This window comes from Capsella rubella, unplaced genomic scaffold (assembly GCF_000375325.1).
Source record: "Capsella rubella cultivar Monte Gargano unplaced genomic scaffold, Caprub1_0 scaffold_5, whole genome shotgun sequence".
NCBI lineage: Eukaryota > Viridiplantae > Streptophyta > Magnoliopsida > Brassicales > Brassicaceae > Capsella > Capsella rubella.
In genome coordinates this window covers 2,539,851-2,552,390 of record NW_006238919.1, presented here as the reverse complement: position 1 = coordinate 2,552,390, position 12,540 = coordinate 2,539,851, and the positions used below count along the sequence as shown (strand labels likewise).

The 12,540-nt window shown below is 34.9% G+C and overlaps 2 protein-coding genes and 2 long non-coding RNA genes across 4 annotated transcripts; all 4 read left to right on the top strand.

The window, feature by feature from the left end:
- Nucleotides 1-12: 12 nt before the first annotated feature.
- Nucleotides 13-5,088, top strand: LOC111830405 (heat shock protein 90-5, chloroplastic-like). Its single transcript, XM_023782123.1, has 6 exons — nucleotides 13-26; nucleotides 3,874-3,935; nucleotides 4,061-4,175; nucleotides 4,276-4,369; nucleotides 4,458-4,601; nucleotides 4,702-5,088. Exons 2-5 carry the CDS (start codon nucleotides 3,874-3,876, stop codon nucleotides 4,484-4,486), a joined length of 300 nt encoding a protein of 99 aa, XP_023637891.1. The 5' UTR covers nucleotides 13-26; the 3' UTR covers nucleotides 4,487-4,601; nucleotides 4,702-5,088.
- LOC111830410 lies at nucleotides 286-1,237 on the top strand. Its single transcript, XR_002833782.1, has 3 exons — nucleotides 286-360; nucleotides 446-618; nucleotides 971-1,237. It is a non-coding gene; the product is annotated as an uncharacterized LOC111830410 (long non-coding RNA).
- Nucleotides 5,089-6,415: 1,327 nt separating the features above from the next.
- LOC17884787 (S-protein homolog 31) lies at nucleotides 6,416-7,768 on the top strand. Its single transcript, XM_023782122.1, has one exon. The coding sequence runs from the start codon at nucleotides 7,253-7,255 to the stop codon at nucleotides 7,655-7,657; it is 405 nt and encodes a 134-aa protein (XP_023637890.1). The 5' UTR covers nucleotides 6,416-7,252; the 3' UTR covers nucleotides 7,658-7,768.
- Nucleotides 7,769-8,416: 648 nt separating this feature from the next.
- On the top strand, nucleotides 8,417-12,529 carry LOC111830407. The gene is made up of 14 exons (XR_002833779.1): nucleotides 8,417-8,568; nucleotides 8,660-9,176; nucleotides 10,002-10,509; nucleotides 10,593-10,637; nucleotides 10,795-10,838; nucleotides 10,921-10,962; nucleotides 11,050-11,123; nucleotides 11,221-11,337; nucleotides 11,409-11,437; nucleotides 11,515-11,604; nucleotides 11,695-11,813; nucleotides 11,914-11,972; nucleotides 12,061-12,229; nucleotides 12,312-12,529. It is a non-coding gene; the product is annotated as an uncharacterized LOC111830407 (long non-coding RNA).
- Nucleotides 12,530-12,540: the final 11 nt, after the last annotated feature.

Here is a 12,540-nt window from a genome sequence, read left to right as displayed (position 1 = left end):
TAGCCAACGAGACAAAACCGCTATGGGTAAGCCTAATAGCTTTAAAGTGTGTTTTGTCTTCGTTTAATATGTTTGCTGATTAGTTTGTGTCTTTGAATTGGAAGTGGAAAAAGAAGAGTACAATGAGTTCTACAAAAAAGCTTCCAGTGAGTTCTTGGATCCACTTACTTCACAACAGTGGTCCTTATCCTTAGACATTATTTACATACATGTCAATTTATAAATTCTCCGACTTGTGCTTACTAGTTATATTGTCTTGAATATCAAAGGGTGAGTTCGAATGGTAGGTTCTATACTTGGTTGATGAGGTTGCAATTCAGAATTTACAAACCTACAAAGAAAAGAAGTTGGTTGATATCAGTAAAGAAGATTTGGAACTTAGTAAGTATTATTTTCGTCAAACCTCGTGCATTTTGTTTGTAACAAATTCTGTCTTTTCTCGCAGGAGATGAAGATATATGAAGTAAAGGAAAGGGAAGCTAAAGAAGAGTTTAACCTTCTCTGTGACTGGATAAAACAGCAACTCAGGTGAAAAAGTTGCTAAAGTCCTAAATCGTTTGAGCTCTTCTTCTTGTGTGTTTGTCTCAGGCAAATCGGGTGGTCAGCTAATATGGAAAGGTTAGTATATTAGCAAAAGCAAAGGTTAATACAGAGGCAGGATATTAGCTAATATGGAAAGGTCAAAAATAATTTCCTTAGTAAACCAAAAAATATTGAAAACAAAATTTCATCAAAAAAACAAACGTTTAGATGGAAGAAAAGGTGAAAAAATTCATAAAAAACTAGAGTAATAAGATTGTGTCAAAAAACAATAAGGAGGATTAACTTAGTTTAGAGGTTTATTTTTATTTATTGAATTAATTGGGAGTAAGGTGTTGTAGTTTTAAAATTTTGGTTGGATTTTAGTTGGGTACATATTTGATGGATAATAAGTTTGTGCATGTTATGTTGATATCTTGAATTACTTTAGATGATGTTATCGGGAAGATGAACGTGATAGAAAGAAGTGCTTGATGGTCAAAAAGGAAGCGACAGTGGAGGAGTACGTCGTGGTGGTGTATACGGAGGAGGATACCACAGAGGTTTCCCCAATTTTTGTTTGTCACCACGCCTTCCTTGCGTGTTGTTGTTACTTGTTTTCTTATATTATTATTTGATTCTTTGCATATTACTTGTTCACATGCATTCAAACATGCATACATACACATTCATAATTGCTTCTTTGTTTCATTGTCTTCTTTCTTGTTTCCTTGCTTCTCAGTTTCTTTGTTTCATTGTCTCCTTGCTTCTCTGGTTCTTGATTCATTGTCTTCTTCCTTGCCTCCTTGCTTCTCCGTTTCTTTGTTTCATTGTCTCCTTGCTTCTCGGTTTCTTTGTTCCATTGTCTCCTTGCTTCTCTGTTTCTTTGATTCGTTATCTCCTTCCTTGTTTCCTTGCTTCTCTGTTTCTTTGATTCATTGTCTTCTTCCTTGTTTCCTAGTTTCCTTGCTTCTCTGTTTTTATGATTTATTGTCTTCTTCCTTGTTTCTCTGCTGATTTGCTTCCTTGATTGTACACTTTCATAACTGCTACTTGCTACCTTCTCTTCTCCCTCCATTATTTACTTATTTGCTTCCTTCTTTTATTTCGTCATCCTTAACTTGCGTGCTTATTTGCTCACTAACTGTCTCAGTCTAATGTTCCATATATAGAATTATGTATTTTGCTTTGATAGTGCTGATACTCTACAGAATGGAGACTCGTGAGCGTGATCTGTCAAGAAAATTTTTCCGCGTCCTCATTACTCCATATCTTTTTGTGTATGTGGAACAAGAAAAACTTTTATCCATTTATACCAGCCTCTCAGAAACTTACTTGAAAGACCAAAGATCTCAGGCTCTATGATCATTCTTCTCTCTAAATATTTTATTTGTTGGTTTTAGTTTTCAGGGTTTTCGACATTGAGTCTAGTCTACTCGCAACCAGACTCGGGACTACCACATATCTCTGGCACAAGGTTTGATTCGTTGTCATAGTTTCTATACCAAATCAAATAAGGTATAACTGTCTTAACTAGGCTTAGAATTAATATAAAGTCAGACAAATGTTTCCTAGATATGAAGCTAGTTAGATTTTATAGATATAGAAAGGTAAGATGTTCTGTATTTTGTTCCTCAACTCTGAAGCACTCAGTTTATTTTCCTCCCTAATTTTGTTATTTAGTAGTTTGAATTTTGTCACCAACTGTTTCAGGAAATCATCTAAAGAATATTCATGCTATTGATCTGCAGATTCAGTTTTCTGCCCAAGAATTTGAAACAAACTCCATGGTTCTAATGCTCTGTAAGTGACATGTTGATCTTACTTTAATTCTTGTATATCTTTCTGGCCATGTGTCTACTGAGGTGAAGTCAAAACTTGAGAAACAAAGGCTATGTTACTGCCTCGCTGGTATGGATATTGTTGGAAGTCAAAGAGTTCAAAAGAGGTCTGAACAAAATATCCCAAGATGATACTTAAATTTTTAGTCTTTAGAAAGGAACAAAGAGCTTACATGATCCATATTTGCAGTATGAGTATCTTGTAGGATAAATTTATCCAAGTTTGAGGAGCTTCATCACAAATTCATGAAGTAAAAGGTATTCTTTCGATTTTCCTCTCTCCCCCTCAAGTTCAGTAATGTACGGTGCCACAAAGTTTTCATTCATTAGCTAAGTGGGATGTTACCCAAAAGTAATAATGAACATGTGGTTCTGCTTGGTAGACACTATTTCCAAATTTGAGGAGGACAAGGAGAAGCTCTATATACGATATGAGCAACTAAGTAAGCCAACAAACTCCTTATGAAACCACTGTTAATAAGATGGCAACATTTACTCACTTCCCCCTGTAGAATAACATGTAGGGGAAAAAGAGGTGACAACTGACAAAGATACCTCAATAGGAGAGGTTCTACAAAGAAGATCTTGCTCAGTTGGAAGAATCACTCAAGGTAAGTATTTTCTCTTTTCTTGCTCCTTATTTCAGGTCTATTGCAACAGAGCAAGGTGGATTTTACTCTGCTTTTTTAGTAGCTGAAAAGGTGAAGACTTTAAACTTTTGTTTTTTAGTGTCTTTTGGTTAGTGTAACTGTTATGAGGAGTGGGCTTATAGTTGTTTCTACTTTTCAGATTGTTGTGTCCACCAAAAGCCCTCAATCTGACAAGCAATATGTTTGTGTTTGGGAATCCAAGTAGGTCATATGTGATCAGAGAAGAAACAGACCCTGAAAACATTCTAAGCCGTGGAACCCAAGTTGGTTCTGAGGGTACTTTTCTCTATTCAAGTATTCTCTCATTTGATGTATCGAATATTGAGATCGCTTATAGTTTAGTTGACTGTTTATTCCCGGGTGCAGGACGAGGACAAGTATGAATTTGGGGAGTCTACGAGAATCAAGAATCTTGTTAAGAATTACTCTCAGTTTGTTGGGTTTCCCATGTATACATGACAGGAGAAATAAAGGACTATAGAGGTGAAGATGTCAGATTTGTTTTTAACTATAACAGTGTATTCACGTTGCTTATGTGTTTTGAAACTTTGTTACTCGGTGTAGGTTGAAGAGGAAGATCCAGTGAAGGAAGGAGAATAGGTTAAACTTCGATGGTATTTAATTGTCTGTATAAGCTGTCCAAAATCAAGTACTGTCTTAGACTTTTGTTTGCTAAGTTGATATCTTGTTACTTGTTCGTGTCTAGGGTGAGCCAAAGAAAAAAGAAGACAATTAAAACTGAGAAGTACTGGGATTGGGAACTAGCCAACGAGACAAAACCGCTATGGGTAAGCCTAATAGCTTTAAAGTGTGTTTTGTCTTTGTTCAAAAATGTTTGTTGATTAGTTTGTGTCTTCGAATAGATGCGTAATTCAAAGGAAGTGGCAAAAGAAGAGTACAATGAGTTCTACAAAAAAAAAATTCAGTGAGTTCTTGGATCCACTTGCTCACACGCACTTCACAACAGAGGTCCTTACAGAGGTCACATATATGTCAATTTATAAATTCTCCGACTTGTGCTTACTAGTTATATTGTCTTGAATATCAAAGGGTGAGGTTGAGTTCAGGAGCATTTTGTAACGAGGATGTGAAAAACCCTAAGACAAAGAACATTCGACTTTACGTTAAGCGTGTGTTTATCTCTGACGATTTTGATGGAGAACCTGTGAGTCTTGTGTATATATTAGTTCTTTCTTTTGTAGAACTCTCTATGGATTTCCCCTGGTTACATTTTTGTCTGACCATGTTTCGTAAACTATACGCAGTTCCCAAGATACTTGAACTTTGTGAAGGGTGTGGTGGACTCAGATGATCTTCCTCTTAACGTTTCCAATGAAATTTCTCCAAGAAAGCAGGATTGTAAGTGGTCAACAGTTAGTAGTAATACAAATGTTGATTATATAAGAATCTCACTTCCTATCTAAACTATTTTCTTGATAATATTCAGGTGAGAATCATGAGAAAGAGGCTCATTAGGAAAACCTTTGACAAGCTTGGGTGAATACATCGAGAACATGGGAGAGAACCAAAAGGTGATCTACTACCTTGCAACCGATAGCTTAAAGAGGGCCAAGTCCAAAAAGACATCGAGGTATATGCTTCAAGCTTAGGTTTTCATCTTGAAAAGATATTGTCTTGGCACATGATTCTGGTTTGATTTGTTTTCTTACTGCTGGCTTTTCGAATGGTAGGTTCCATACTTGGTTGATGAGGTTGCAATTCAGAATTTACAAATCTACAAAGAAAAGAAGTTGGTTGATATCAGCAAAGAAGATTTGGAACTTGGTAAGTATTATTTTCGTCAAACCTCGTGCATTTGTTTGTAACAAATTCTCTCTTTTCTCGCAGGAGATGAAGATGAAGTAAAGGATGTGACAGTGGAGGAGTACGTCGTGGTGGTGTATACGGAGGAGGATACCACAGAGGTTTCCTCAATTTTTGTTTGTCACCATGCCTTAGTTCCTTGCGTGTTGTTGTTACTTGTTTTCTTATATTCTTCTTTGATTCTTTGCATATTTACTTGTTCACTTGCATTCAAACATGCTTACATACACATTCATAATTGCTTCTTTGTTTCATTGTCTTCTTCCTTGTTTCCTTGCTACTCTGTTTCTTTGTTTCATTGTCTCCTTGCTTCTCTGGTTCTTGATTCATTGCCTTCTTCCTCGTTTCTGCTACTCTGTTTCTTTGTTTCATTGTCTCCTTGCTTCTCTGGTTCTTGATTCATTGTCTTCTTCCTTGTTTCCTTGCTACTCTGTTTCTTTGATTCATTGTCTTCTTCCTTGTTTCCTTGCTACTCTGTTTCTTTGATTCATTGTCTCCTTGCTTCTCTGGTTCTTGATTCATTGTCTTCTTCCTTGTTTCCTTGCTACTCTGTTTCTTTGTTTCATTGTCTCCTTGCTTCTCTGTTTCTTTGATTCATTGTCTCCTTGCTTCTCTGTTTTTTTTTTTTTTTTTTGAACTTCTGGTTATTGTTAATTAAAGAGTTTGAACGTGATGAAAATGCAAGTAATAAATAAGTAAACAAGGAACATATGATGATATAAGAAATTAGAATACACCTTTTCAAAAGATTTTGCAAGCAAATCCGCTGGTTGTTTGATCTTGATGTCCAACAGAATTGAGTAATATTCACAAATTGATTCTCCTAATGATTTGCTTCCCGAATCCAATTGTTTAAACTAATGAGATTTTTCTTGTTCTTAATGCTAATGGGAAATAATGTAATATTCTACATTTTGGGAAGTCATTTTTCAAAATGTCTTCCCAAATAAGAGTAGTAGGGTGGCAAAACATTGTAGTTCATTCTGTTTTAATATTAAAATTTAATATATATATATATATATATAATATTGTATATAATATTGTATATATAATATTGTATATATAATATATAATTTAATATGTATATATAATATTGTATATAATCATAGTTGAAGATTAACTGGTTAAAAATGAATGAATGTGAAAAAAAAAACTAACAAGATTTTTGTAACCAAATATAAAATTTCTAAATATCATATTTTTAGTATATATTTCAGTTAATTTTTTTTGGTTACATAGATAGTATGATATAAGTTAGAGATTATGTTTGATTATAAGGACATAAATTTCAATTTTTTTGATATTTTAACCCTTAAAGAGATTATCTATAAGAAATTCTGACTGCCTATAGTAATAAAAACATATAAACTTATATATTTATCAAAAATAATATTAAATATACTAGTTTAATGTGATGGTTACAATTGAGTTTCCACAAATTAAATGCTTCTTGATTTTATCCTTTTTCTTCATTAGATTTATGTATACATAATATTATTAATATTATGTATACATAATTTTGTTATCATATATAGTTGTTAACTTGTTATAAACTAATGTTGAAGGGCATCTTGTGGACTAGGCCTGGGCAAAAATCCGAAATCCAAAAACCAAACCCGAACCCGAACCGAAAAACCCAAACCCGATCCGAACCCGTTACTGACAAATATCCGATAGGGGGCTAGTGTCTTGGTAGTTCGGGTTCGGTTTCGGTTATATCCGAAAACCCGAACATACCCGAATGTATATATACACATATATTATATGTACATAAGATACATTACCTACTGTACTAGACTATAAGTTATACAAACGGTTGAGAGACTTGGGCGGTTGCAGTAATCACTTTTTCACTAAATCTTCAAAGTTTTTCTTCTTCTCCTTCTGAGATCTCAAGTAATCCCTTTTATTTGCAGCACAATTTGCGTTTTTTTGTTCTTCTTCTAATTATTAGGTTCGAGGCTAACTTGAAGTTGAATCTCTCTTTTATTTGTTTCATGGATTTGTGTTTTTTTTTTTTTGTTGAATGTAGGATTTTATGAATTATGTATTATGAATTTTAGGACATAGTTTGGTTTTTTCTTTTTAATGATAATGGTTACTTTGAATGCATAATAACCGAACCGAACCCGAAGTAATCCGAACCAAACACGATCCGAACATATAAAATATCTGAATGGAGGCTCGAGGTGTACACCCGAAAAACCGAAAAACCGAACAAACCGAACCGAACCCGAATGGACATCCAAACGCCCATGCCTATTGTGGACCCCTGCTCTGTCGGGTATCCGATAGCTAACACGTGGACCCTTGCCCTATCGTCAAGCGTTGGGATACCTGGATTATCACAAAAAAGTATATATAGTACCATGAATACACCAAGTTAACAAAACAAAACAACTTCAAATAAAAAGAAAAATGAAAAGCCTTTTAGTGTTTCTATTTGTTTTTAGCATTTACATGCTTGGCTACGTATCAGGTAGAGCCGAAGTCAGAATCACGAATGAACTTAAATTCCAGAAACGCTTATGGATGAAGTGTTATTCCAAAGATAACGTAATTGGCCCGACTATCATACCAATTGGACAATATTCTAAAATTCGTTTTCTGGCTAACCTTTGGGGTACGTCTCGTTACATGTGTACATTGAAACAAGGACCTAACTATAAACACTATCAGAATTTTACAGCATTTAAGCAATTATATTGGTCTGATTATGGAGGCACATGGTATTGGGGAGCCAGAGAAGATGGTATCTATTTAAAGAGAGAAGGTGGCGAGAAACCGATCGATTTATATAAAGCATATGATTGGATAAATTAAAATTGGATAACGATAGCTTTAACATGTATTTGATTAAAAAGACAAAATGATATATATCATAGTTGAATATTTACAACTTAAACTAGATTACACATTGTTTTCCCCCTTAAATTTAAATCTTTTGGATTTCCAAGTTCCAACAACAATATTTATTTCCATATTTCTTAGATCATCTTACAATCTCTTTCTTGCAAATATCTAAATAATTATATGTATTTCTTGCAAAATCAGAAAATCCGAATAACATGACTCAGATTACACCTTTCATGCCCACAAAACTTATGATTGAAAGAAACACGATACCTTTTAGAGTACCGACATCATATACGTCTTGTAAAAACCTTATGAGGTCCGTAAGTTTTTTTCATATAATTAAGCCTGTTTCAAAAAAAAAAAAAATTATACGTATAACTTTTACTAAATTAGATAAAATTGATTAAAAAAAAAAAGAGCTTCTTATACTATCAATAAATATAACGTGCACACAAAGTTTACAGCTTATATACTTTTTTTGAAAGTGAATTTTATAAAAGAAAAAAAATCATATGGAACAACATAGAAGATGTTGAGAACTCTTGTTTGTACAGCCGTTGGATTAAAACTGTAAGAATTAAAAAAGAAAGTATCGGTTATGAATTTGATTTGGTTTGGTTTAATTGTAGATTGTGGTTTACTTTAAATTAACGACACGTCATCACTCTTCAAAACGGTCATAAACCGTGGTGCGTGAAACGTGATTTTAAATTCGAAACCCAAACCCAGAAATAAATCACCGACTCAGAGCAAAAATTCTCTTCTATGCGTTGAGACGCAACACAACGGTCATGAAGGGATTGAACGGAGACGGAGACGGACGGCGGAGGGAGACGCACGGCGGAGGAATCGTGAAGGGATTGAACCCTATCTTGTTCGTAACGTACATCATCTTCGATCTTCCTATTCTGTGACTCTCTAATTTTGTTACTATATCTGATTATCGATGATGATCAACCGACGACACAGGGACAGACGGAGGAGGATGGAGTCGAAGATAGATTGACGGAGACGGACGGCGGAGGGAGACGCACGGCGGAGGAATCGTGAAGGGATTGAACCCTAACTTGTTCGTAAGTTACGTACATCATCTTTGATCTTCTTTTGTTACTATATCTGATTATGAACCCTAACTTGTTCGTAAGTTAGGTACATCATCTTTGATCTTTCTTATTCTGAATTTGAACCTTAGGGGTCTTTCTTTGTGATTCTTTCTGTGCTTTGTTGGGTTTTTCAAAGATCAGATCACAATTCAACGAGTCTGAACCCAAAACATGAATCGTGAACGGTATATTAATTTCTCTTTAAGTCTATTTATACATGTTCTGATTGATTTTGGTATCAAGCTACTCATAATAAGTTTGTGCATGTTATGTTGATCTATTGAATTACTTTGGATGATGTTATCGGGAAGATGAAAGTGCTTGATGTACAAAAAGGATGTGACAGTGGTTGTGGTGTATACGGAGGAGGAGGATACACAGAGGTTTCCCCAATTTTTGATTGTCACCATTCCTTAGTTCCTTGCGTGTTGTTGTTACTTGTTTTCTTATATTCTTCTTTGATTCTTTGCATATTTACTTGTTCACATGCATTCAAACATGCATACATACACATTCGTAATTGCTTCTTTGTTTCATTGTCTTCTTCCTTGTTTCCTTGCTTCTCTGTTTCTTTGATTCATTGTCTCCCTGCTTCTCTGTTTCTCTGGTTCTTGATTCATTGTCTTCCTCCCTGTTTCCTTGCTTCTCTGTTTCTTTGTTTCATTGTCTCCTTCCCTGTTTCCTTGCTTCTCTGTTTCTTTGTTTCATTTGTCTACTTCCTTGTTTCCTTGTTTCCTTGCTTCTCTGTTTCTATGATTTATTGTCTTCTTCCTTGTTTCTTTGCTTCTTTGCTTCCTTGATTGTACATTTTCATAACTGCTACTTGCTACCTTCTTTTCTGCCTCCATTATTTACTTATTCGCTTCCTTCTTTTATTTCGTCATCCATTGTTTCATTACCATCCTTAACTTGCGTGCTTATTTGCTCACTAACTGTCTCAGTCTAATGTTCCATAAGAATTATGTATTTTGCTTTGATAGTGATAATACTTTACAGAATGGAGACTCTTGAGCGTGATCTGTCAAGAAAATTTCTGCGTCCTCATTACTCTTTCTACCACATAGACCATTTCTTTTTGTGTATGTGGAACAAGAACAACTTTTATCCATTTATACCAGCCTCTCAGAAATTTACTTGAAAGACCAAAGATCAGGTTCTATGACCATTCTTCTCTCTACATATTTTGTTTGTTGGTTTTAAGTTTTCAGGGTTTGCGACATTGAGTCTTGTCTACTCGCAACCAGACTCGGGACTACCGCATATCTCTGGCACAAGGTTTGAGTACGTGTTTTCCCCAAAATATGCAACAGGTTGATTTGATGTCATAGTTTCTATACCAAATCAGATAAGGTATAACTGTCTTAACTAGGCTTAGAATTAATATAAAGTCAGAAAAGTGTCATAGTTAGATATTGTAGATATAGATAGTTAAGATGTTCTCTATCAATTTGTGCTTTAGTGAAGAATTTGTATTCTCTATCAATTTTGTTCCTCAACGCTGAAGCACTCAGTTGATTTTCCTCGTTAATCATCTAAAGAAGATGAAACAAACTCCATGGTTCTAATGCTCTGTAAGTGACAGCTAAATCTTACTTTAATTCTTGTATATCTTTCTGGTCATGTGTCCACTAAGGTGAAGTCAAAACTTGAGAAACAAAGGCTATGTTACTGCCTCGCTGGTATGGATATTGTTGGAAGTCAAAGAGTTCAAAAGAGGTCTGAACAAAATATCCCAAGATGATACTTAAATTTTTAGTCTTTAGAAAGGAACAAAGAGCTGACATGATCCATATTTGCAGTGTGAGTATCTTGTCGGATAACGTCTCTTCATATGACACTAAAAGGTAAAAGAACTATGAACCTTTTATTCTCTTCTATTTTATAGTTTGAAATGAATGTTTGAGTACATTATAGTATGATCCACCACAAATTAGCTAATCTATCTGCCATTTACAATGTTGTTTGTTATTAAACCTTATCATTTCTAAAATCTATAAGCAGTGGCAGAAGTCTCACCTTGGAGTTAAAACAAGCGAACTCCACTTGTAAGTTGTCATTTATTTGATCTCGTAATTATTTTTAATGCATAGGTGTTGTTTCACTAATGGTACACTATTTCATTTGTAGACTGTTGTGGGTTTTACTCTGCTTTTCTTAGTTGCTGAAAAGGTGAAGACTTTAAACTTTTGTTGTTAGTGTCTTTTGGTTAGTGTAACTGTTCTGAGGAGTGGGCTGATAGTTGTTTCTACTTTTCAGATTGTTGTGTCCATCAAAGCCCTAAATCTGACAAGCAATATGTTTGGGAATCGGTAGCTGATAGTAGCTCATATGTGATCAAAGAAGAAACAGACCCTGAAAACATTCTCTATTCAAGTATTCTTACATTTGATCTATATAGTTTAGTTGACTGTTTATTCCCGGGTGCAGGACGATGACAAGTATGAATTTGAGGAGACTACGAGGATCAAGAATCTTGTTAAGAATTACTCTCAGTTTGCTGGGTTTTCCATCTATACATGGCAGGAGAAATCAAGGACTATAGAGGTGAGGATGTCAGCTTTTTTTTTAACTATAACAGTGTATTCACGTTGCTTATGTGTTTTGACACTTTGAAGAGGAAGAACCAGTGAAGGAAGGAGAAGGGGTAAAACTTTTATGGTTTTTAAAGTGTGTTTTGTCTTCGTTCTAAATATTTGCTGATTAGTTTGTCTCTTTGAATAGGAAGTAGAAAAAGAAGAGTACAATAAGTTCTACAAAAAAGCTTTCAGTGAGATCTTGGATCCGCTTCCTCACACGCACTTCACAACAGAGGTCCTTAATCCTTATACACTTTTTACATACATGTCAATTTATAAATTCTCCGACTTGTGCTTACTTGTTATATTGTCTTGAATATCAAAGGGTGAGGTTTGAGTTCAGGAGCATTTTGTAACAACGAGGATGTGAAAAACCCTAAGACAAAGAACATTCGACTTTACGTGAAGCGTGTGTTTATCTCTGACGATTTTGATGGAGAACCTGTGAGTGTTGTGTATATATTAGTTCTTTCTTTTGTAGAACTCTCTATGGATTTCCCCTGGTTACATTTTTGTCTGACCATGTTTCGTAATCTATACGCAGTTCCCAAGATGATCTTCCTCTTAACGTTTCCAATGAAATTTCTCCAAGAAAGCAGGATTGTAAGTGGTCAACAGTTAGTAGTAATACAAATGTTGATTATATAAGAATCTCACCTCCTATCTAAACTATTTTCTTGATAATATTCAGGTAAGAATCATGAGAAAGGGTCTCATTAGGAAAACCTTTGACAAGCTTGGGTGAATATATCGAGAACATGGGAGAGAACCAAAAGGTGATCTACTACCTTGCAACCGATAGCTTAAAGAGTGCCAAGTCCGCCCCTTTCTTGGAAAAACTAATCCAAAAAGACATCGAGGTATATGCTTCAAGCTTAGGTTTTGCTTGGCACATGATTCTTGTTTGATTTGTTTTCTTACTGCTGGCTTTTCGAATGGTAGGTTCTATACTTGGTTGATGAGGTTGCAATTCAGAATTTACAAATCTACAAAGAAAAGAAGTTGGTTGATATCAGCAAAGAAGATTTGGAACTTGGTAAGTATTATTTTCGTCAAACCTCGTGCATTTGTTTGTAACAAATTCTCTCTTTTCTCGCAGGAGATGAAGATGAAGTAAAGGATGTGACAGTGGAGGAGTACGTCGTGGTGGTGTATACGGAGGAGGATACCA

What these genes read in the sequence shown, in the direction of transcription:
- LOC111830405 (XM_023782123.1), top strand. Translation starts at nt 3,874, where the DNA reads ATGCGTAATTCAAAGGAAGTGGCAAAAGAAGAGTACAATGAGTTCTAC. An exon ending in TTCTACAAAAAAAAAATTCA is followed by an intron (nt 3,936 to 4,060) that starts GTGAGTTCTTGG and finishes TGAATATCAAAG; the next exon opens with GGTGAGGTTGAGTTCAGGAG. An exon ending in TTCTCCAAGAAAGCAGGATT is followed by an intron (nt 4,370 to 4,457) that starts GTAAGTGGTCAA and finishes GATAATATTCAG; the next exon opens with GTGAGAATCATGAGAAAGAG.
- LOC17884787 (XM_023782122.1), top strand. Translation starts at nt 7,253, where the DNA reads ATGAAAAGCCTTTTAGTGTTTCTATTTGTTTTTAGCATTTACATGCTT.